Source organism: Pongo abelii, chromosome 2, assembly GCF_028885655.2.
Source record: "Pongo abelii isolate AG06213 chromosome 2, NHGRI_mPonAbe1-v2.0_pri, whole genome shotgun sequence".
In the NCBI taxonomy this organism is placed as follows: domain Eukaryota; kingdom Metazoa; phylum Chordata; class Mammalia; order Primates; family Hominidae; genus Pongo; species Pongo abelii.
This window is the reverse complement of record NC_085928.1, coordinates 53,427,796-53,454,221: the sequence shown is the minus strand read 5'-3', so window position 1 is coordinate 53,454,221 and position 26,426 is coordinate 53,427,796. Positions and strand designations below refer to the sequence as shown.

The 26,426-nt window shown below is 34.5% G+C and overlaps 1 protein-coding gene across 23 annotated transcripts in view; it reads right to left on the bottom strand.

Annotated features, from left to right (window-relative positions):
• Nucleotides 1–26,426, bottom strand: part of ROBO2 (roundabout guidance receptor 2) — a 609,610-nt gene that overhangs the window by 44,424 nt on the left and 538,760 nt on the right. For 10 of the 23 annotated variants that reach the window (XM_054551634.2, XM_054551633.2, XM_054551636.2 and 7 more), the window contains 5 exons: nt 19,035–19,217; nt 12,785–12,827; nt 11,221–11,348; nt 5,213–5,494; nt 4,656–4,781 (listed from right to left, as the gene is read on the bottom strand). In XM_054551634.2, coding sequence (XP_054407609.1) covers nt 4,656–4,781; nt 5,213–5,494; nt 11,221–11,348; nt 12,785–12,827; nt 19,035–19,217 — 762 coding nt within the window. The remainder of the gene's footprint in view (nt 1–4,655; nt 4,782–5,212; nt 5,495–11,220; nt 11,349–12,784; nt 12,828–19,034; nt 19,218–26,426) is intronic. The other 13 variants (XM_054551637.2, XM_024244816.3, XM_054551642.2 and 10 more) reach the window with 3 other exon arrangements.

The window sequence follows — 26,426 nt, the reverse complement described above, 5'->3', positions numbered from 1 at the left end:
AAAACACCAGAATCAGTATGTTGGAGTTGTTAAAAGCTATAAACAATGAAATGATATAATCAGAAAAACATTTTTATAAATCACTCAAAATGATACTGTTTTTTTTTTCCCCAGTGCATTAACAGCAGAGCTGAATAAACCAAAAACATGGCTGCTGTATCAAAAGCATGCTTATTGATTTATTCATGTCTGCTGCCTTCACGTTTTCATTGTTAGAGGAAATAACGGGCCATAACAAATTCTTTTAAATGCCAAATTTTAGTACACTTATAATGCTCTTTTGCATAATCTCTCTCAGTGGAAAATGCAAGGTCTAAGGATATAGGAGAAACTTTTCCATTAGAATTTATTCAATTTAATTAATCCAGGAAGGGTAACAATTTTTATCTCAAAAGTAACTGATAAAAATCAATCAGCTACAATCAGGAAAATACCTGTAAATATTTTGCGAAGATACGTTTTACAGACTTTTTAACTAATGAATGGCACAATTATTTTTGCATATGTAAATAGTTCTTAGCTATTTTAAGCATAACATCATATAATATTCCAAAATGGAGGAAAAATTAATACAGTAATCAGTTTCAGTAGCATTCTAATACAAATGAATTCATGCACAAAATATAAGAAGAAAGTAAGCTAGCAGCATATGAGCCATATCTAGGATTACATGGAGCTTAATGAAATATAAAAAATCTAATTTATCATTTGGACAGTGCCATGGTTTTTACTCTTCGAAAATTAAGTAGATAAAGCTTCTTCCTTCAAAGTGGACTACAGTTAGAAGAGGAATGAGTACTTATTGGAGCAGAATAACAAAGGACATTTCAGGGGACACTATATAACTTCTGTGGATCCCACTACAGCCTACAGCAATATCTGCCAAAAATCTTACTGATTCTTTCGACTTCATCTTTCTGGAACCACAAGTTGTGAGCAAAAACTATTTGTAGCAGGGCTATTTAGCAATATATTATAGTATCACTAGAAGTCTACTATTCTCCTTACTTCTACCAATTACTCATCTGCATCAGCCACATCGAATATTATGTAATTTAATAGGAACGTATTTGAGCACCAGGAAGTGATAAAACTGTTAAACTAGATATATACTTTATTGCCAGTTATAAAATAGTGTGTGTTTTCCACATAGCATGCACACCTTCACACATATTTCAAAGAACATCCCTGCACACAAATTGCTTTCACCTTGCCTTTTATTTACTTGTTTGGTAGAATAAGAGATTTTAAGAGGAAGGAGAGCAGATATCTTTTGCTTAGAGGATAAGAGTTTTGTATCTGGGTTTACAGACCAGTTTCCCACTGACTGGATAAGTTACTCAATAGTTACTGCCTACATTTTTGCACATGTAAAACAGATATAAAGTTACTACTTCTTTGAGTTATTTTGAGAATTACAAGAGACAATGCATATCAACTACTCAGAATGGACAGAACATTCAATAAATGCCACTCATTTGTGTTCTTTTTTTTTCCCATATCCTCTATCTTAGAGCAAACCTAGCTCCTCTTGATTTCTAAAGCTTTCTTTACTCCCAACTTCTCCAGGCCCTATGAGTATCCCACAAACAGCCTGACTCAGAATAACAATAAACTTGCTTGAATATAAATCTGTAATGTTTGTCTTTAAGGTAGATGAACCTTAATCCTTTGTTTCCTGATGAATCAGCAAAATTATAACACAGGAACCATTTCTTCTGCTGTAGTATCAGAACTCTGTTTCAATGATTAAAAGGGGAACAGATTGAGCTACTTGTCTTCCATAGCTTTCTCTCTAGTTTCACCTCCTTTATTCCTTATTTATTTATATATTGAGAGAGCGCTTTTCATTTTCCGTAGTACTTTTAGAAATGTGAGGTGGTCACCACCAGAACTGAGTAACAGAAATAGACAAGTTCTCGCATCTCCATTTTATAGATGAAGCAATTGAGGTTCATTCTGAGGGTTACGTGGTCCACATTCACTCAGTAAGAGAAAAATCAGAATTCAGAGTGCAGCAGGTTTCTTTACTGGAAATTACTACTTCCAGAGCCCTGAATTCTGTTGAAGTCACTGTCCAAAGTTCAAGAAAGCCGTTCATTACCTACTCTTCCAAACAGATTTAAAAATATATTTTGGAAACAGGGGTGATTCACAGAAGAAATGTGTGAGGGCTTTCTATCCGACAATCACTTTCCCTTCTTTTGAGGAAATTTCCGCTCTCTCATTATGGGCAGTACGTGTAGGATTACAAATCAACACACCTGACTTCTTTTAGCGGTGAGCAGTGGTAGGTTCATAGCATGGTGGAGAGCATACAATAGAACCAAAGCCACTTACATTCTCTGAGATCTGAACCTTCAGTGAAGTAAGCCACAGTCTGTTGCTGTTACTTGCAAACAAAGAACCCTCAATCACTTTAAGGTGAGAATTTCCTATATTATCTTTAAAGGGAGCATATTTTAATGACTTACATGTATAAACTCTTTAATTTGTGTGTATATTAATATATACGTGTATATATACATTTTTTTTTCCTTGAGACAGGGTCTCAGTCTGTCACTCAGGCTGGAATGCAGTGATGCAATCACATCCACTGCAGCCTCACCTCTCAGGCTCAAGCATCCTTCTACCCCAGACTCTCAAGTAGCTGGGAATACAGTCGAGTGCCACCATGCTTGGCTAATTTTTGTATTTTTTTCAGAGATGGGGTTTCACCATGTTGCTCAGGCTGGTGATTTTATATTTTTAATGGTTAGATTATTAATGGAAGTGCTCAGAACTTATATATTGAATAAATATTAAGTGTTTCAAAGAGGGTAATACACTCACTCAAATAATTCAGAAATGTCCACTTTTATCACTGTGATTATTTTAAATTGCTTACATTGCTATGCACAAATTAAGAAAATCTTATAATACCATGTGATTAGCTATCCACAAGGTGGTTTGATCTTAAATTTAAGTCTTAGGAAACATACCTATGATTATGAGCATAAGACAAAACTCTAATATTAAACTCAATTGAACTAAACTAAAAAGAGAATAATCACTTCACTCTCACCTACTAAAGAACGCTTTCTATCATCGATTTAAGTAATTTTGTATTCAAATGTAGATGAAGTAGTTAATATAATTCATAGATATATATAAATGTCACTCAGGAGATTAATGGATTCAAAAAAGCACTAAGCACTATTGTGAATTGTGTTCTGCTTACAATTACTCAAAAGACAACTTTTAAAACTTGGTGGTGGCAATCAACACATATAGAATACTTAAAGGAAGATTTTTTAAAGTCTTAAGTAATCCATGGATTATAGTATATAGATTTATTTTTACATACTGCATGTGACTTTGCATATCTTTAATGAAATAAAAAGGAAGCCCAGGATAAATTACTTTTTAATTATTCAGAACAATTGTCAGACTTTTCATAAATAAATGGCAGTCTAAATGACATATAAGGTCATTCAAAAAGTTCTCCTATATTATTAAACCCGTTTAAATTCATAACAGATGTTTAAAATTTTCTGGATTCTATAATATAGCTAATTCTACCAATAGGCAAGAAGAGCAAATGACCCATTTTGAAGGGAAGAGGGAGCATTAACATTTTCAGACTGAAAGGGTTCCATCTCCTGAGGAAAAGTAATTTAGAAAATGTTACCCTAATGATGTAAAAAGTTTAACTCATTATGGCTTTGATGCTTGGTAGCCTGTAACATGCCATAATACACTATAGTCTTTTACAAATAACCTGTAATTAAAAAAAAAAACAAAATCTCAGTACAAACAAATAGCATATAGTTAATCCGAACAAATTAAACAAGTGGGGTCATGGAATAAATTAGAAATGCACAAAGTCATCAGCCATACAATGTATATGCCATGGTTGAAAGTTAGAGTGTGTCTACTACAACCTCCTCATTTTACAGGTAAGGATCTTTGGGCCAGGAAAATTTCATTCATAAGTCATTACAATAGGTATATATATTTGTCCAGTAAAGGGTGTTTCTTTCCATTTGTGCTATATGATACCGACATTATAGATAGATTGTCAGTTTAGCTGATATATCTCAAATACATATTAAAATTTATACCATAAAAGAATTATCAATATCAAAGATTATATGGTTTTTTGGAAATTAAATATTAATTTCCCATATTAACTTCCTTGTATAGTGCAGTAGAATATCATTCAACAGATAAAAAATCCTATTATATGGTATTTTGAAATCTTGTCCAAAAATAGGAGGTCACATCAATGAAATACTAATATTATGAAGTACTCCAAAATCATTTTCATTTTAGTTGAATTCATCTTTTGGTATCTATAACATGGAATTGACTTTCATGTATGATCTTTTTATTATAAAATTCTCTTTACTCTGTTCTTTAATGAATAGTGTTTAGTAGAATGGCATAATTTTTCTTTAAATATTTCCTTGTAGAGTTAGTATATAAAAGGGGACAGTGATTTTTCTCTTCCATTTTATCCAACCAAGGCATGATTTCATTAGCATAAACTGTTGTCATTTGACAGATAAATGCCTGACAGTGAGCTGTGATTCAGTATATCTTCACGGTTGTTAGGAACACAGGTCATATGCTGGTGACAAACAAATATTTCTCCTTACTGTGATGAGACCAACCTGAGAGACTGCCACTCCTTTCTGAGCTGTTGTGAGAGCTGGTGGTGCTGAAATCCTGAGACTGGTTGTGTGGCATTCTATTAGACAATCCCTCAGCCAATCGGTAGTCAGGAATGTAAAGTAAGGCTAAGGGTTAAAGGGCAGAGGTCATAGTGGCATCATGTGATTAGTTCACAGCACAAGCCCATGCAGAACATGCAGTTAGCAACTCAGAAGCAGATGTTGTGGGAGAGTGGAGGAATGTTTTGTCTACCCTGTCCTAATGGAAGTAGAGATGGATTGTTGATCATTAGGTTGAAAAAGAGCTAAAAGATGAAACCGATTGGCATTGGTGTGTGGTGGTGGTGGAGGAGGTGGTGGTGGTGGCGGCGGCGGTGGTGGTGGTGGCGGTGGTGGTGGTAGGTATTACTCAAGTTACTGGAAACATGCTGGTATCTTTTTTTAGTTTAGGTAGTAAACCTGATAATGAATCACTAAGTCAAACAACAAATACTAATTTCTATCTCATGCACAAATGATATGAAAATACCTCCTCAGGACACAAGAACCTGACTCACCATTGTTACCTTTGTTCTGATCAGGTAGAGAATAACCAAATCCCATCAGATCTGTTTTTTGCTGAATTGAGCTTTTCCATTGTGGATCAGGCAGATCGACAGCCAATTCGTGTATGCTGTTGGAATGCAAGATCTGTGTCGTGGCATATGGGGTAGCCTGTGTTATTTGGCTGGAACTGTTGTAAGTGGTTTTGGTAGTGAAGTCGATGCTACTATAAATGGCTCCATCTGAGAGCATCGTTGCTGTTTTATCCCCTTGGCCTGGAACTGGTGGCAGCACATCTGTGGTGAACACAGGGAAATGAAACAATTTAATGAGGCACCGGAAGCCCAAAACTATCAGGATTGAAGATGAAAAATAAGTGTGTCACACTGCACGTTTGCATTTCAGCTGAGATGGGCTTCATGAGTCACTGAAGGGTAGATGATATACAACCATCGCCAAGCTATCAGCCTCAGTGACAGGCAGGCCTACTGCTCGCCCTTCACGTCTCACTGCTTAAAACACCCTTCCCCCCATTTTCTTTAACCATGAATGAGACAGTTGGCATACTTCACTATAGAAAAATGCTTTCAGTTGTTCACTCTGTTTTAGAGCCAATGAAAGTGTTAGCACTTTACAGTTGCAATGATAGTGAATCCACAACTCACAGATGAAAAACGTCTCTTTCCACTTTATCCCAAGAGACATGGACTACAACTGCTGAATATATGCTAACATTTCCAAAATTATACTATACTGACTATGAAGTATATTTTTTGAAGTTATAACTTGCCACTTATTGATGTGATTTCATTGCTCCAGAAATGAAGAACGCCTTCTTTTTTCTTGGATAACAAAGGAAAATTTTCATGTGTAAGCCATTTTCACAATATAGCAGAATTTAACTATAGAAAAAGCAATCTCAGTGATCGGTGAGTTTAATTTATGCTATCAAATCTGAACTAGAGAACTATAGTTTCATGTTGTAATACAGCTAGAGTAAAATTAAACTCCAGGAGCAGCACTGAATATCAATCAGTCCATTTTTCATTTTGGTATGCTGAATTATTTTTACATGATGCTTTATAATTCAGAACTGCTGCCTCTCTCCTGAGCTCTTATTTTCCCTTTTTGGAAGAAAGATACTAAGTGAATCTAAAATAGAAATCATTAAATAACACTATTTTTAATCCTGTAGTGTTAAAATGAATCTAATTATTATATAGTACATTTTAAAATAAAATTGGAAATCATCATTCTCAGTAAACTATCGCAAGAACAAAAACCAAACACCGCATATTCTCACTCATAAATGGGAATTGAACAATGAGAACACATGGACACAGGAAGGGGAACATCACACTTTGGGGACTGTTGTGGGGTGGGGGGGAGGGGGGAGGGATAGCATTGGGAGATATACCTAATGCTAGATGACGAGTTAGTGGGTGCAGCGCACCAGCATGGCACATGTATACATATGTAACTTACCTGCTCATTGTGCACATGTACCATAAAACCTAAAGTATAATAATAATAATAATAAAATAAAAAACTTAAAAAAATAAAAAATAAAAAAATATAAAGTGAAATAAACTATCCTCTGAAAGCTTCATTTCATGGGACTTGAGGTCATCAAATCACTGCATTCTTTCATTATAGGACATTTTCAACTACCTTAAAAGTTTTAGATTAGCTGATACTCAATAGTACCTGAAATAAAAATTCTTATAGAAATATTACTTTTGCTTTTGAATTTTACATAAGCTAAAAATTGTCTTCTTTAGCAACTGTAGAAAGAAATGTATACTATATTTTGTACACTGCATAACTTAAGTCTTTATGAAGGTTTTGAAGTTTGGAGCTTGTTTTACAATCGAGTGGATATGTACTTAAGGTATTGAAGTAAATATCTTAAATGTGTATCAGTGAAATTGTTAAACATATTTAAACTTATAATATTTCACCATGTTGTATAAGCAAATAACATTATTTTTAAATTTCAGAACTTCACAACTACTTTCTTGACCTTCTTTCTTTGAGCTATGTACTAATTACAAAATTTGATGTTAAGCATACTGCATTCTCAAGTGTTAATATTTTTATTTCTCAAAAACTTTTAATATGTAGTATATCGAAATTGGTCACAATAGATCCTTCATTCTGGGTGATCTTTCAGACTTTTGTTTCTGCCGCTTCCACCATGTCCTTCACTGATGAATATTAAGTGAATATACGTGATTCCCCAACTTGAGCTCCAATTTCACACACCTTGAATTTGAAGTTCTCCAAAGCTTTAGATGTGGATTGCAAGCCACTTCGATGGCAAGCTTTTCAAATGGCTGTGTGCTCAAATGTTAAACAATGAAGAAAAGTGCTCCAAGAATCTAATCCTACTTGCTATACAACTAATGCTATGGCTCTGGAAATTGAATCTCTCCTCTCCCTGCTAGATAAAATTATAGTCAGCCTTTAAGTCTAAGTGCTTCTGTATTGATTTTTAGGCTGCATATTGTCTTCAAATATGATTTGATCATCCCTACATTTTCAAAAAATAAACTGAATTATATTCTAACATCGAAATATTGGAATATTGCACATGACTATTTGGATGTTAAGGAGAGTCCTGAAATACCAGATGATTTGGAACTCTGGCCCAGCCTTCCTCCCAACAGGCTAGACGTAAATAGGTGATGTCATATTTAGCAGGTCTTTTTTCCATTTCCATTTATCGCAGTCCCCACCTACCAGTCCTTAATGTTTTAGGCTGTCTGACTGGTGCTTGTTAACACTTGTGTTTGAAACCTATAAGTTATAGAAACGCTTCCTCTACTTGGAATTGGTAATTCGTTCTATAGTTTTCAGCACCTTGGTTATACTTGTACTCACATTTATTTCCTTTTGTTTTCTATAATTATCTGTATGAATGACTGTCTCCTTCACTGTATCATACAGTCACTGGAAGATAGGAGCATATGGGATTCATGTCTGCATTTTCAGAATTGCTCACCCAGTGTTTTGAAGAGAGTAAGCACTTGCTGACTTGAATGGTTAAATAATATTTTTTTATGGTTTGCTTTGATAAAAAATAGATGTATGCTATAATTAGTAACTTTATTATTCTAAGTACTATTTTTATTACATTCAAACATGTATTGTCATTTCGTTCTTTTTTTGCCAAATTTTATTTATTTTTTATTTATTATTTTTTTATTATGCTTTAAGTTTTAGGGTACATGGGCACAACACAACGTGCAGGTTAGTTACATATGTATACATGTGCCATGTTGGTGTGCTGCACCCATTAACTCATCATTTAACATTAGGTATATCTCCTAATGCTATCCCTCCCCCTCCCCCCACCCCACAACAGGCCCCAGTGTGTGATGTTCCCCTTTCTGTGTCCATGTGTTCTCATTGTTCAATTCCCACCTATTAGTGAGAACACGCGGTGTGGGAAAATGTCAGTATCCATCCTTATTCTTCCAAGTGAATATGGTTATATAGTCATACATATGAATCCGCCTTTACAATACAAAGCAGAGATTTCTACAACCAGATCTCAAATTATTTATCTTGAGAAAACTTAGTTTCTTGATCCTTAAAATGGAAATATGACTATCTATTTCATACATTACTATGCAAGCAAAATGAATTAAAATATACAAAACATTTTAACAGTATTTCTGGCACATAGTAAATGCTTAAAATGACTATCACATGGATAAGGGATACAGTCAACCCTACAAAAACATTGTCTTGGCCTTGCTGCTCATCTATGAGATATTTCACATCAGGAAAATTAAGTGAAAATGGAAGAAAAACCTTGCAAATCTCCAAGTGTACCCTTTTGTTAAATTTGACTGAGATATTTTAGACGTTAAGGTAGACTGTGGAAACTGAAAATTCATTTTCTCCATCTGTAAGCATTTACTTTTTGATATAACAATAGCATCTCATATTATTTCAATAAAAATACAAGAGGTAAAAGAGGCAGCTATTCCTTGATTGACAACAGCTATGGGAACAGAATTCTTTTTGACAAAATTAGTCTACATAGCAGGGGGAGGGACATTCTTGTTTCCTGATGAGCAGGTGCTCAGGGACAGAAACTACCCATGGCAAAGTGACAGCTGACAGTTGCTCACAGTCAGGTCACTTAGGGGAGGAAGCCACTACCAGATCATCTGGGCAAGTGAGAGTCCTAAGTGGGGTCTGTTGGCTTGCAGAAGCGGAAGAGGAAGCTGAGGAGTCATATAACTTACTTTCCATTCTCTCACTCACTCCACTGATGCCTGGTCATTGATGGTATGCCAAGCTTTGGGAGATGAGATATATATATATATATATATATATTCATCTATATAAATAAATATATACATATTCATCTTTTTAATCCTCATTACACACCTATGAAGTAGGAATGGTTATTTTCTGTATTTTATTTGCAGAAGGGAAGGGAGTTCCCCTTCTCATAGTTGGTAGTGACAGAATGCAGACTTATGCAATAATTAGTAGCTTCATTATTTGAAATACAACTTTAAAGACAGTCAAACATAGTGGTAATCCATTCTTAAAGAGAAAATGCTATGAATATTCTTCTCAGTTCTCAGTCAATCTGGTTATATACTCATACATATGAAATTAACCCATCTAGGCTTATAATGGACTCAGAAAAATTTAACAGAGCCCTGGGCCTCCTTCACTAATTCTAGAAGTGCAGAAATCTTACAGTAAATTCATACAGCTTTGCTTGGATCACAGCACTATTCTAATTAATCACTCCAATTTTCTACTGCTACTCCATTCTTCAACCAGCAGCAGGCTGGATGACTTAAAACAGTACTTGGATCCCAGCATTCTCCTCTTAAAAATCCATCAACGGCTTCTGATTACTCTCTGAACGAAGTCTAAACTCTCTATGTGGCTTCAAAGGTCCTTTGTTATCTATCCTTCTATATTTCTTACCATTTCTGCTTCCTCGTATTTTATACCCAAGTCATTAGGAAATTCCTCCATTTCTCAAGTATGTCAATGTCTCTTTTATTTCTGGAACTTAAAATAGAGCAATTTCTTTTCTAAACACTTTTTTTTTCGTACTTTCGACTCATTTTTAAACTTGCTTCAGGTATCAACTTAAATGACACTCTGTTCATAGAGCTTTCTTGCTCCCAATTGGTAGACATTCCATGTGGGGTTCTGGCAAGGCAGTTTAAGTACATTTAATGTCTGTACACTCTTCCACCAGTGGAAAACTCACATGAACCTGCCAAGCCACACTGAGATCAGAGAGTTCCCTACTCCTCTCATCATTCTCTAAACCCAGCTCTCCCCTATTGACTGGATGAAAAGGTGAAATCAGGGGAGGCGGTAGTTATTTACAGTAGGTTACTTCTGTCTCCTTACAAACCCACAGGGAGAGGACTCCGGCACCAAATTTTGAAGGCTTTAGCATGTTGGCTACTTAGCACTTTTTTTTTTTTTTTTTTTGGATAACAGTTCCTAGTTGTGGAACTACAGAAAAGTTCTCTCTCAACATATTATATTGACTTAATTGTCTATTTCTTACATGACATATTATATGAGGGCAAGAACTATCTTTTTTATATCAATATTAGATTCTTATGGTCTTCCATAGTGCCAAGTACACAGGAGATGCTCAGTAAATACATGTTAAATGAGACGGAGAAGGGAAACCTCTAGTCCAAAACCATAAGCCCTAGTTAGAAAAAGAGTCTCTGAGTTCAGTAATCTTGTATTAGTAATCCTGAAACCATATATATTATAAATATTTATCATCTTGGTTAGAAATAGCTTCCTTAAAAGTTTGGTTTTACTCAAGGTAATGAAGACACAATAGTTTTACATTAAAATATGTAGCAAATGTACAGCACTATTAGTGCATATGTTTCATTGATATTAATTATGGGAGTAAATACTCTCTGATATGTCTCTTTAAAAAAATCCAGGAAGGTCAAAAAAAAAGAGAGAGAACTCAAATAGCATTATTTTAAAAAACACAACTTACCTCCACGGCCAAAATTTCCAATCTCATTTGGGCCACTGTTGCTATTATTTACTGGCAAGCTAGTGGCTGGCCAAGAATCAGCAAGCCATGGATAGCTGGGATCACCAGCATTGAGAAGACCTGGACGGCTAAAACAGAAATTACAAGGAAATCAACACATGGAGCTCAATGCAAGATTTTGACACTCGTCTCATACAATATAAAGCGTTAAGAAATGGAAGATTTTAATTGACTTCAAATTAATATATGTAGACTCCCTAGAATTAAAGAACTCCAGCAATTCATTAAGGCTATACATAGATTAACAGTGGACGCAGGGAGTCCTTGCCCGGGATTTTGTCAATGTCCAAATGAATTCAGGTGTCTGCCCTGAAACTGGTAGAAATCAGTAACATACTAGGATCCTAAAACAAGGTTTGATGATACATTGGCACCTCAAGGGAACAACTGCTCAAAGTGACTGCTCTATGTCAGCCATTTCTAAGACTTTGGGTTATTCCTTCCCCAATTCCTGCAGCTACCTTATGTATCTGTTCCCTCTAGGCTGTAACCCTTGTTGTGAGCCCTCATGCTTGATTTGGAGGCAAGGAACTGAAGCAAAATTAATGAACAGTATTTATACTGCTCCATCAACAGCACATTTCAAAGTTCTAAATTGCAAAATATCAGGGGTATATTAAGGGTTTTTTTAGAGGTAATAAAAGATACACTGTGATCTGATCCAGCATGTGAGTATAGTCTATGAGTAAAATTTCCTTCACGTCATATTTAATAAAGAACTTCCTTCTTTAATATAAAAGATGGGATTCTGATTCCTTTCCAGATTACTAGCATATTTACACAGAAATAGAACATCTATAATCATTACACTTTTCTTTTGATAGACCCCTTCTGGTACAATCCCTAAGAGAAACATGTGTTTCTATGGAAACTGCAATAAGAAGACCCAACTGCTTTCTTGCTACATCCACAAACTCTCATTAGACTTAATCTCTTTTTGCTAAAATATTGATTAAATGGGAGATTGGAGGTTATTACCAGAGCCTAATTACAATCTCCATATTGGCAAAGGGAAAATAGATGAGGATATATGAGTTTGTTATCAGCTTTTATCAATTTCAATTGAGTATCCAAAGTTGTGGAATCCAGTCCTATCAATCTATAGCCTATTTATCATCCATGAATCATTTACTTTGTGATTGATTATGTGTAATTGTTCACTCACAGCAATTTAGTGAGAGCCAATAAGGAGTCTTAAACAACAGCAACTTCATTTGCTAATGTCTAATTAATGCAATAAACATCCTGCTAACAAATGAACACATTCCATGTGATATTTACTACTAATTTCTTCAGGGGCATCTGGGAGTTATGAAACATCTGGACTTGATTCCTCTAAAGTGCCAACAGATAGATCATTAAACTTTGTGGTAAGCCATTTAATTCCTCCTAGAATTCTCAGACTTTTAAGCGATCATTTATTACAATAATAGGCTCTTACTATAGCGTTTCCCCAGTCCTGATTAAAAATAAAAATAATAATGAAACAATCTCCTTAGCATACCTTCCGTTGCTCATTAGTCCTCCATCTCCTCTTTGAAATGTAACTGTAAAAAAAGAAAAAAGGAAGACATGCACACACAAGTAGTCAATATTAATTACAATTAATAACAACTACATACTGGCCCTTAGTTTAGAGCCGAGGCCTCTGGGAATTTTAACAAAATATAATTAACATAATTGTACAGAGAGTAACAAGCAGTGGTTTGGCCCAAGGCAAAGCCATCATTTGCTCCAATTTTAATAGGACATTTCAAAATTCTTTAAGCCAAATCCATGGTTAAGTTAAAGAACTAATTTGTATTTAAATGTCAAACCTGTTACAATTAGTATATATAGTGGTATTGCAAGATCAATGTAGCATTCTTGTGAATTTATCAAATCAAGATTTTTAATTTTAAAACAAAGGTGTCCTAATTAGAAGGCATAAGACAAAACACTCATAATATAAATTGAAACAGGAAAGTTCCAACATGTTATGTCCTTCTAATGAAACAAGAAAAACAAATACTTACTGATTACAGATTTTTCACCATTGCAAATCCTTTTATGACTCTCATAAACAGTGATAATTACAACAGACATGAACTATAATTAATAGAGAATAACATGCTCACGAAAATGAAATTTTCAAATAATTGATACTGAATATATTCTTAATTGTATGTAGTGATCAGAAAAGTTGAATCCTCCATATAACTATGGAACCTATTAGCAACACCAATAAGCATCCACCAGAGCCATAGCCAGTGAATCCACTCTCTCCAGCCGATAGTTTCAAGCCTACAAACCCAACAACATGAAAGTGAATTTTAAGAACTGGCCAAAGAATGTTATTATCAGTTCAGGTCCATCATCCTTATCCAAACCTTTGCAGCCAAATGGATTTGGACTCCAGAATGATTCAGAATTGAGAAAGGTAATATACTTTGCATATTACAAAGAAGTTCTGAGACAGTAAACTGTATTCAAAGTTATTTAGTTTTTCTGCAGTGGAACGTGAATATCCATGATTAGTAGGATAAAGTCTACAAGTAGCTTCACATTAGTTTGGATCAAATTTTGCCATTAAATTAGTTAACTAGAAAATTATTTTTAAAAAGAAATGTGGTGTTTAGAAGTGTACAGCTTGCAAAAGTGCAATAAACCTGCAATTCTGACCAAAATTAATGTGGATTGGCTAAACCAATCACCGGGGATGAAGGAAAAAAAATACCATTTTCACAGCTGTGAACCCAATAAACCCTATCTTTGGAAGGGGTTGATTATATTTACTATGATTTTTTTTTAATGTGGTGAGTACAGGTGAAAATAAATGAAATTTAATTAGTTGATTCATATTGTAAGTAAATAGAGGATATATTGCCACTTAATATATACACATAGTGAATAATTCTTACTTTGAATAACTCTCCATAACTCCTCTGTTCCCACGTTTGGGCTATCAAATATGATGATCGCTCTTTAAATTTTACACATTTCCAAATGAAGTCCCTCCTTTAAGGTTATCTACTAATGTTATCTCTCATGCTATCATAATCAGGTAATATGATTCTAAACTCCAAGGGTCTTCATGGGACAGTAAAGCATATCAGGGCCTTTAGGAACTTCTTATTGGTAACTGATATATACTGCCTTATCAATTTTACGTGTAATATCTCAACTGCATTGCAGAACAATCCTGACATAACCTTTGCATCTGCTCAACACTGGCTTTAGGCACATGCTCAGAGAAGATGAAAAGGCTCGCTGAAATGCGGGGAATCAGGAATCAGCAGTGCATCTGTCCCACATTGTGCCCGTTTAATAACTGCTTTTAACAAAAAAGAATTAATCTGAAATAATTAATGCAAAAAATTGAGCACTAGAGATATTAAATAAATGCCTGATTAGTACACACGCAATGTGAAAACAGTATAGCTAATTAGCTTTCCATCTGATGTGACTTTCTAGTTTGTGTTTTTTTTTTAATGGACTATCAAGTGATTGTTTTAGTCTGTTAAAGAGAGTTAAGATAATGGTGTGAATATCATTGTGAATATGCAAATAAGCAGATGCTCATGGGTTACACCTCAAAATGTGCTGTTTAAGAGATATGTGAGAAGCTAAGCAGTTTTCCCTAATTTAGATGCTTTTTTGTCCCATTCAAACTTTCTGTTACTGCCGGAGCAAATAAATAATATTAGAGAAAAGGAGGACAACAGAAGCAGAGGTACAAACATTGAGTTGCCCTTAACTTTAATACATGAACCAGTGGCAAAGTCTTCATGACATGTAAAGTTTAAAGTATTATAATTGAACACTGAAAACCTTATAAAAAATGTATCATGAGGCCAGGCGCGGTGGCTCACGCCTGTAATCCCAACACTTTGGGAGGCCAAGGGGGGTGGATCACGAGGTCAGGAGTTCAAGACCAGCCTGGCCGAGATGGTGAAACCCCGTCTCTACTAAAAATACAAAAATTATCCAGGCACAGTGGCAAGTGCCTATAATCCCAGCTATTCGGGAGGCTGAGGTAGGAGAATTGCTTGAACTTGGGGGGCGGAGGTTGCAGTGAGCCAAGATCACGCCACTGCTCTCCAGTCTGGGCGACAGAGTGAGAATCTCTCTCAAAAAAAAGATTATATATTTATATATATACACACACATAATGCATTGAAGTTAATTTGCAAACTTGTTAGAGTATGAACACTATAGTATGTATGGCCCATATCTGGCAATTGAAAATTAAATGCTGTGAGCAAAATAATTTAAATTTAAAAATATTTCATATTAAGCATTTGGGAAAATCCATATTCTGTTTCTGTTCCCATCATCATTAAAGTATGCTTTTCAAATGATTCTAGACTGCTAATAGGGTGTCAAAATATTCTATAAAGACACTTATATCTGTATCACTGCATATTAACTATACAAAGGCAAAACTTCACACATTATGTAAATATTTGATGACCTTAAAAAGGTTCACATATAAGTTAGTACACAATCTAAATTTCCATGTTGTATTATTTCTGTCAGAATTTTTTTAAAAACCCTTATCTTAATAGGTTATTTGGTTGGGTTTTTAAAGCAAGGGAAAAACAGGGAACACTTTTTCAAGTTTCATTTTTTACTTTATGCTTCAAAACTTTTAGATTTGTTCTATTTTGAAAAGTAGATCAAAAGTAACTAACTTCTATTAGATCATGAGATTTAGGGCAGACTACAAATAACTATGAACAATTAGAACTCCTAAAATGGAAATCATATCTGGTGTTTTGACCAGCATTTTGTGTGTCTGTGTGCAGAGAGATGAACATACAAATAAAATTCCACAGCAAATTGAAAGCTATTTTGAGGTGGTTCTCATTTCAAAGAACTGTTTGCCTTGAAGCTATAAGAAGGGTTGGGGGTGGTCAGACAGTCTTGTTCTTGTCACAATTTTGATAATCACAGAGTAGTAACTTTGTGCTTATTAGAGATACATATGGAATAACTGTGAATCTCAATCAGAAGTCTCTGTTAGCATCTAAAATTAAGAACTTTCAAGGAGTTACATACAGAATATTTTAGCTTACACTAACTGAATAGTGCTAAGGTTTCCAAAAAGTTCTGCAGACACCACAATTTAAAATGTTTTTGAATTGCATGAAATATTTTGACTTTCTTGCAATTTTTACAACAAATATAAGGTAAAGAGATTTTGCAAGGTTATAGCATACAAACAGTAATTCTAATATTACTTCACAGGATTAATCCTAATCTCATGCCTGCTACAACTGGGGTAGAGGAGGAGAAAACATAACTGTGGTAAATTGACATTTTGAGTCAGGAAGTTTTCAGAGTGCCTGTCTTTAGTAGGTCACATTTTCCTACTCCAAATGGAAACTTTACTGTTGCAGCCAAGCCTCATTCCCTTTCCCGATAAGCTATTTCTCAAATATGAATGTAGATTAATCCTTTTATAATAAGCACTAACTGAGCCCAGATAATCAGAGTATAAAAAAATCCATCAAATCTTTTAAGTGCCTTGGATGGTTTTGTCCAATAATTTATATTTCACTGACAATTTTAAGACCTATGTGTGAAGTGTTTAGCATTTCACATAATTTGCTCACTCATATTAAATTGTTTATATTTACTGAGCTTCATAAAATCTGTTATCTTCATAGTGAACCATCTATCAGTTAAGTAAAAAACTTCTGAAAGGCTTCTCTCTGGCTTGGCCTTACTCCAAAACACCTGAAGGGCATAGCACCTTCTGAGTTAGCAGTTCTTCTACAAGCAGATGAGTATCAATAACAATAAAAAATTATAATAGGAAATGTACTATTCTTGTCAAGCTCAATGATCAACATATATTTTCAAATTAAGTGCATAGGTTGTGCAAAGAATTGCTGTTAAAAAAAGAAGAAAAGTCTCTCTGTGTAGTTTTACTAACAGTATAAACTTACCAACTATGAGAGATATTTTATTTATAAGGAGTGAGTGAACGAAGAAGTATGGAAGATAAAAATGCAACACTCCAAATGTGAATATATTAGAACTTTGCACCGAACTGACCAGCACAGTCAATTTTTTATTATCATTGCTAACGTCAAGCGAAGGGATAAACACAAAATAGTCCATGAATTAAATCAGTTCTTCCTTATATTTCATATGATTTATACGAGTGTATCACAGAGATGTAATATATAACATGGTGGCTGATTAAACAGAAAGGTTGATGGGCAATACCTTCAGCGATGAAGGCAGAGAACCGGACTGCATAACAAGAAGGTACATTAAAGTATCATTAATTTTCCAGACTCTGACACTCAGTTACTGCTTAGCACCCCTTTCTGCAAAGAATCCCTCACTGTTGAAGTGATATAGGACTTGGGTGACAAATTATGAGGAAGCAGAGAGGCAGCAACCAATGAGAAATGAGAATGGCAGAATGATGGCATGTCACCAAACATGGAAGCCTCTTGTCAATGGATATGCTGTACTACTTTCTCTAGTCCTGGAAACGTCTTCTAACAAGTAACTAATAAATTTTAACTTCATAAGATATAGACACAAGCTACAATGCTATAATCAAATGATCATAAACATATAAATGCATCAAATAACAAGTAAGGCAACGAAGTCAGTGCTATACTTAGCATTTTGCACTGTTTCCACATTCTCAGCAGTTTAGGAGCCTACAAGCCACAGCATCTTAAAAGCTTAATAACCAATGACGCCTCTGTCAAAATCAGTTACTAAGACATTTATGCTTCCTACCAAATTTAATATTAGAAATACAAGATTGAATATAATGTCTCAAAAACTTCTTACATATTTGTAAAATCATGTCAAATTAAAATTGCTCCCTTGTAAATTCTAGGAAGTGTGAAATGTTGTGAGATATTTCTTATCATTGTTGTTGGAGAAAATATTTAAAAGAAACTGCACTTAAAATTGTAATTGAACATTGCTTCAGTATTGAGTTCATTCTCTCAATCACTGACTTTACAGTTTTGTGTGTCTTCTCTCTCCTCTCTCTCTACCATGGAGATATTTCGAAGGCTACATTATATGGCATCCTTGAAACTGTCTTGGATTCTAAGAAGAAAACATTGTTGTGAATATGTAGACCATCTAGGGTCTTCTTTTTATTGTTCTGGTTCAGCTTCTTTCTCTTTTTCTTCATTTTCCTTTTCTTTTAAAATACTGTTCATTTGCATTGTAATAAGAGTCTATTTAAGTGAACAGTAAATCACTTAATTCATGCCTCATCAGTCTTATCAATTCTGGTGAGATTTTTGCTTGTCAGTATTTTTCACGAGGGACATTTCCTATTGTAATCTGCATCCTGACACACTAAAAGCTATATTTCAAATTTTTCTTCTTTCCTGAACATTGAAGTAATGCTCATGCATAAATCCACTTCCCAAACATGGCTTCATAGCATGTAATGCATACTCTGCGTGTGTGTGTGTGTGTGTGTGTGTGTGTGTGTGTTTGTTTATGACTTCAAAGAACTAGTTGAGAAAAATAGTTAAGCATTTTTATCAGTCTGTGCTCTTGTTATGCTTCACTGGAGCTACGAGCAAAAAGACTGCCTTATGGTTATAAGGTGATATGGTCAAGAGCAATGCATTAAAGCATGTTGAGTGTAATTGCATTTTACAGTGCACGTTTCTAAAATAAGCCCAAATCACTCATTTGTTATGCCTTTCTTTTCCTTCCATTCATTTCATTACATTCCTACAGATGAGAGATTTTCTTAGCTGGAAATAGTCACTTACCAGCATAATTACTGAGTCCCTTCCTCTTCTTTCTTCGCCAATACAACCATATGCTAAAACCCATCAAAATTACCCAGCAGGCACCACCAATACCAGCTATAAAGGCTGGTTGCTTCACCACATCAGTGATTTGCTCAGTTATGCTGTTATTGTTTTCAGTAATGACAACTTCATTGCGTCTCCCTATGGAAAAAATAATAGTATTAGTATATATTAAAACAAAAATAAGCACAGGAATACAAACGTGGTGCATCAAAAATGAAGAAAAATTATTGAAGGCAGGAAATGCTTGTTTTGTTTGGAGCCTATCACAAGTATTGATAAGCATAGCCCATAATTTTCAAAAGAATAATCAAATCGTGAGTTTGCAAATGTGATTAAGAACACTGACCTCTTGTGTTGTGGTTTGCTATGGACGGATTCACAATGTATGTTGATTTATCACCTTATAAATTATAAAAATAAGTACTAGGAGTTGAATTAATAACTTATCTTGAATTACATCAAGTGTTTTTAAGTATAGTTCTCATTTTTAAGAAAGCAATTACAACTTTTAACATGGGGTATTTGCAAATTGCCTTTCTGCTAAGGCACGGCCCATATTCAAATGTTCATAATTCACAAGAACATGTAACTTAATGTTGACCTTAATATTCTACCAAAGAACTTATTTTGAGCCAATATCCTTTAATTTTCTGGGAAGTATTAAAACTACTATACAAAACAATGACAATTATGTAAACAGCCTTCACAGAGATCAGCATGTATAATTAAAATATGAAAAAGATGAAACTCATATATTCCCTTAAAGTATTTGAAATTAGTTTGAAAATCCATTTGAAAGCTAAATTTAAAGAACAACTTAAAAATTAACTTTGAAGTCTCCATTACTGAGAAATGCATTTAAATATGGACTAAGACTATTCTAGAACTAGTCACGTTTGGAAAATTTAGGCCTCTCAGATAATTAAGAAAATCTCAATCTACATTTTAAATAGGTCTTAAACTTGTGGACTCATAAGATTTATGGGCTTATTTAGCAGATCAAGAAATGTAGACGCTGGGAATTAAGTGATTTCTAATGTTAATATCATGCCTAATTAGTGACTAATCAAAGACTTTTAAAAGGTAAATGGTAAGCAAAATATAAATGGCACATTTCAGCATATCACATCAAAGGAATGTGTGGGATTTTCCTTGTTTTAGTTACAGCACTGTAATATATTAAAAAGATCATGATCTTTGAAGTCATGATTTTGATGATACCACCCTGCCACTTACTAGCTAAGTAAGCAGTAAGTTTATATAGGGCACTAAATCTTCTAGAGCCCATGTCAATTAGTTGGCACCAGTATTGTCTACTTCATGTATTTTGGGAGGGTTGAAGTGGGGGCTAATATGTAGTTACATGGGTCAAAATTATGACCCATGTAAGTTTAAGGGCTGCTTTAAGGGCTTCTCAGTCAACCTCAGTGTCATGAGTGATAAATTACCTAGATTTGAGAATCCTGCAAATCTCAATTCACTTGTTTACCTCACTGCTTCTCCTTTCTTCCAAGGCAGAAAATTAGCCTACATTTCCTAGCATCTTTTGCAGCAGAGTTCAAAAAAGTAACTGAGCATTAGCCAGTGGTAACTAGGAACAAAAAGTGCGCACGACCCTCCAGACTTGATCCGTAAGACTGCCTTGACTTGAAACTCTCTTTCCTCATTGGTTGGACAGAAACAGGGGATCTGTTGGAGGATGTTAAGCTTCCAAGAAATGGCAGAGCTATGATTTGAAACCCCTGAATAACGGGGTTTGAAACCCCAAAACCCCAGAATAACGGTATGGAGTAGAAACTCCATTTCCCATTCTGCTGACCCATATTGGTCTGAGCTGTGAATTAGAAATAAAATTTTATTTTGTTAATCTTTTCAAAATTCAGGCTTTTTTATTATAGCTGCTAGCATTTCCTTATACGTACTTATAATCCATTCCTGAAAGGTCTTTTGTATTAAATTTCAGATTTAAAAACCAGCGTCATTTATGTAGTAAATCTGGCTCATTTTCCCACTATGTCTGCCTTTAATTATTATACATGTAAACATAGTCAAAGCTGTATTTAAAATGAGCTCATATTTTCAATATGAGACATATACCTATCTGGTGATGTCCTTAACTATTAGGAATTATCAGAAAGAAAACAAATACCTTATTGAACAAAAAGAAAAGAAAATTTGGCCTTCATTTTTGTAAAGGATCCATAATATATCATATTTAGTAAGGTGCAATATTTATGTTACTCAAGGTGTATTGCTATTTTTTATGCTGCTGGTATGTTTGAAACAATGTTGTCAGTTGGATTAATTAGAGCATAGACAAGGGATGTGTGTGACCTGTAACGCTCCATTGTTCTTGCAGACAAAAAAATATAATGAGATATAATGTCTTCATCCCATTGGAGAGTAATGAAGAACAAAGTCATTTGTTGGACTAAAAATTAATTAGACACATCACATTCGATTGTACGTATTACCGTGAAAGTTTGCAGCTGTTCCACATATTATAACCAACTATGTAATGTAAGCGTGAAAAGCCAAATGATTAGAGAAGCAATAACTATACTATTAAGCAGATAACTAAAATTCTTAAGTCAATGTAAATTGGTTATATGACACACTGCTTAATGGATATATATCTGAATGTATTTGATTGCATTTTTGTGTCTGTAAATGCAATGATGCAGAATTATGGACACTATGATGTAGAAGTCATCTTACCATAGGAAACGGCACAGAAAAGAACAACAACAGTGTTAAGCCAGTGTAAGGCAGTGTGTTACATTTTTATAATGTTTTAATTAATGGTCCCTTAATGGAACTTTCTGGAAGGAAGGCTAAACTGAGAAGGAATAGATGAAACAATACACGGTCTGGCATAGTACAAATCTAAAATTCTCAACCATAAATTGCATCAAATGCCAATACATGATATAATTAAAACAAAGGGGAAATGTGGTACAGTTTGAGTCACTTCAAGTGCCGTTTCCAGTTCTGAATAGACAATGGGAAAGTGTAAACTGAAACAGAAAAGAAGATTAGCCATCACTAAATCACTTCTCAACTAAGGAATAACAGTTGTGTAGATAAGGGCATCAGACAAGATGTTAAGGTAGATACGCAGGAGTAATTAAGGAAACAATTAGAAGGCTTCTCAGTACAAGAGTAGATATTAAAAAGAAATAAACCTCTGAAGAACAAATAGCCTTTTCTAGGTTGAATTGTGATTTGTGTGTGTGTGTGTGTACACAAAAAATAGAATTTCTGTAATTCTATTTTTATAATTACATTTTGAGTATAGCATATTCTAACTATTTGAATAAAAGATAGAAATATTATTTTCTAGATTACTTTATCTCACAGAAAAATGTGAAAACACTTGTATGAAATGCTAAATAGTAAATTAAAAGGTACTCATTACCCATCTGAAGACTCAGACTTTTATAAATGATAGGGAAATTAAGTGAAATTTTCTATTTGATTTAAAATAATCGTTAACTTTATTATTTTAAGTTACAGTTCAATTGTTCAGTGCATAACTGTGATTGTCATGACATGAGCTTGTAATTTTTTACTTCCCTATAAGGAAATAAATCCCCCAAATATCTGGCAAACAGATAAAATATCTGGCAAACAGGTAGTCACTAAGAAGAAAAAGAAACAGAAAGCTCTACTTAAGAATTTAGTAGTTATTACTAAAGATAACAAAAAAAAACTATGAAAGGAAAATACGTTATTTGACAGTTACTTGACAATCTTAGTTATCTTTCACTTACAATAATTATATTCAGCCAATCCATTTCATAAAGGTATACAGATATAGATATTTTGTACTGTCTTTCTGGCATATATATGCCAGTATACAGTACATATAATATATATACACACACACACACACGCACATACATATATATATATATGTATATCTTTTTAAGTGAAAAAATAAGGGCTTATTTCTAAATACTATAAATGAATACACACACATGTATGTTAAATCCTTTTTGGTGTACCTGTATTTCTTTCTTATTCCAATTTATTTTAGAAAATCTCAGAAGGACAAGATTGTAGGTTTCCCTCAGGTTAAGGAATTAATTCAGTCTGAATGACTAATTAAGAAAGAGAAACCAATTTAAAGAAAAGTTAATACTTTAACTTTTTCTCTACAATGCTTTTAATATATAAAAGGAAGAAAACCTAGAGAATCTAAAAAATTTTAACACTATGACTGAATGTTAAATCTGTCCATATACAATACATATTTGTAATAGAAAGAATTCTCTAGAAGCTGGCAGTCGGCTTTATATGCATCATTTTAGCAAATAAATAGAAAAAAATGAGAACGGCTTATATCAAACACTTTAAAAACATGTAAACTCTAGGAAGAAGATGTCTTATTTGTTTATTTTTCTTTAAAGGCACTGGCAAGCAAATAAAAGCAGGGAAAACTGAAGGGGATGCATGTATTGAATGAAGGGCGCTTTACTAGAGGAAATCTGCAGTTATGAGGCTTTCTTTCCCTTAGGGAGCACCGCAATCCATACAGTGTGAGACAGTTAGGACCTCAGCTGAAAAAACTCAATCTTATTGATATGAGATGTCTCAGGGTGGAGTTCAGGGAGGCCAGAGTGACTTAAAACAGAGAGGAGAACCATATGAAAAAGGGAGACGGTGGAGAGTGAAGCTCCCAAATTTGTGTATACTCTCCCCTTACATCCAAGGGTGAACCCTGAACTGTGCTTGCAAAGAGAAGATTGTAGGATCTGGTGAAAGCACAGGTTTTAGCTCATGTTCACCGCAAAACTTCCAAACCATGTTAGGAAGACCAGATAAACATACGAGGCTTCTCACCGGAAGCCCAGGAGAGGATCACGCCTTGAAAGTATTTTACTGAGGTTTTGTCTTGAGAATAAGGGCAAACGTAAGAAGTCCCATACTAACCAATGTAAAAACTAAGACATCACCGGTTAAAGATGACCAGACAGTAACGTATGTGCCTGCTAGAACACAAACATGCTTCAAAAGATCACAAAATTTTACTTCATCTGCAATGTTCAGTATAGTAAAAAATTACCAGGCATGTGAAAATAAATAAGCAACAAACCGGAAAAATATAACCCAAGGTTAACAGAAAAGATAATCAATAGAAGTAGACTATGAGACAAGCTGGATGTTGAAATAAGGAGAAAAGAACTTGAAGCAGCTACTACAATAGGTGTATGGACTTAATATGGTCATAATAAATGATTACATGGAAAACATCAGAGGGAAATGAAAAGTGTAAAAGAAAGCAAATGGAAATTACAGAACAGGAAAGTGTAATATATGGAATGACCAGTTCTCTGGACACTTCCACTTCTGCCATGAAGAAATAACAGGTATTGGGATATGCACTCCCAACACAAACAAGTAGAAGACTAGGCAAAATATGTGAAAGAAAAGGGTAGGACTGTGATCTCAGACAGAAGGGAAAGAAACAGGGACAACTTCAATATTTTCACAGCTTTGTACCTACAGATAACTTTAAAATATGATGCAGCCAAGACTAACCCAAACATTGCTGAACAGCATCCCTGAGTTGAAAAGACTGAAGCACTCATGCAAGCTGAGGGGACTGAATATTTTTTTCTTTTCTTTTCGTAGAGACAGAGTCTCGCTCAGTCACCCAGGCTGGAGTGCTGGAGTGTGGTGGCGTGATCTCAGCTCACTGCAACCTCCGCCTCCCGAGTTCAAGCAATTTTACTGCCTCAGCCTCCTGAGTAGCTGGGACTACAGGTGCATGCCGCCACGCCTGGCTAATTTCTTTTGTATTTTAGTAGAGATGGGGTTTCACCATGTTGCCCAGCTGGTCTCGAACTCCTGAGCTCAGGTAATCAGCCAGCCTCGGCCCCTCAAAGTGCTAGGACTACAGATGTGAGCCACCGCGCCTGGCCAGGGACTGAATTTATGGAGCAGAATATCAGATAAATATGAGAACTGCACTTTTTATTTTTAATTTATTTGCAAGATAACTGATGTTTAACGCAAAAACAACACTAGAGCTATAATTTGTATATTGCTGTTTATTACATAGAAGTAAAAGGTATAATAATAGCAAAAAAAAAAAAAGACGACAGGAAAAGGAGTGACATTATACTGCTGTAGGATCCTTATAGTCAAATCCTAGAGCAACTGTCACCAAAGAAATGAGGTGTACCTAATAATCCAAAAGCGGACATAAAATACTAACCCTTTCTCATTTTATCAAAAGAAAGCAGGAAATTTGGAAGATAGTAACAAAGTTAGCAAACAAATAGCAAGATAGTAATTCTAAACAAACACACCAATAATTACATTAATAATAACATTCTGAGTATGCAATAAAAAAGGCAAAGATTGTTAGATTGGATTAAAAAAAACAAGACTGGCTAGGAGAGGTGGCTCATGCCTGAGAGGCCAATGTGTGAGGATCACATGAGGCCAGGAGTTCCAGAGCAGCCTGGCCAACATGGTGAAACCCTGTCTCTACAAAGATACAAAAGTTAGCTGTGTGTGGTGGCACGTGCCTGTAGTTCCAGCTACTCAGGAGGCTGAGGCAGGAGACTCTCTTGAACCTTGGAGACAGAGTTTGCAGTAAGCGGAGATCACCTAACAATGTGCAATTTAATAGAACTGCACGTTCAATACAGAGAAACATGGGTTAAAATGAAAGAATGAAAAAATGACAATCCATGCAGATACTTACAAAAGATGATGTAGCTATACTAATATCAGACAAAGTAAATTTTAGGATAGAGAATCTCACTAGAAAATAAACATAGCCATTTCATAATAATAAAGGGTAAATTTAAAAAGAAGATATAATAATCTTAAAACATACTCACATAAAACAAAGTAGCCAAAACATGAAACACAAACTTATAGATGAAAGGGAGAAATACATAAATCCATAATTACAATAGATTTACACTGTTTTTAGTAATTAAAAGTGCAAATAGAGATCAATGAAGACCTGATAATACTAAGAAATAATTTGACCTGAGATAAAACCTTCCACTGAAAAAACAGAGAAATGCAAATACTTTTCAATTGTTCAAGAAACATTCAATGAGATCAAATCCTGTGTCAAAAAATAAGTCTCCATATTTAATAGAGTAAATTTACACAAAGAAAAATTACTCTGAGGCTCTGGCCTCAGGGGAATTAAAGTAGAAATCGGGAACAAAAAGACACCTGGAAAAATTCCTAAATATTTGGAAATTAAATAATATACTTATAAATAACCTCTATGAAAGAAAACAGAAATCCTTAAAGAAAAGTTGAAGATAGTTTATATTCCATGATAAATGGAAACATAACAAATCAAAGTTTGCA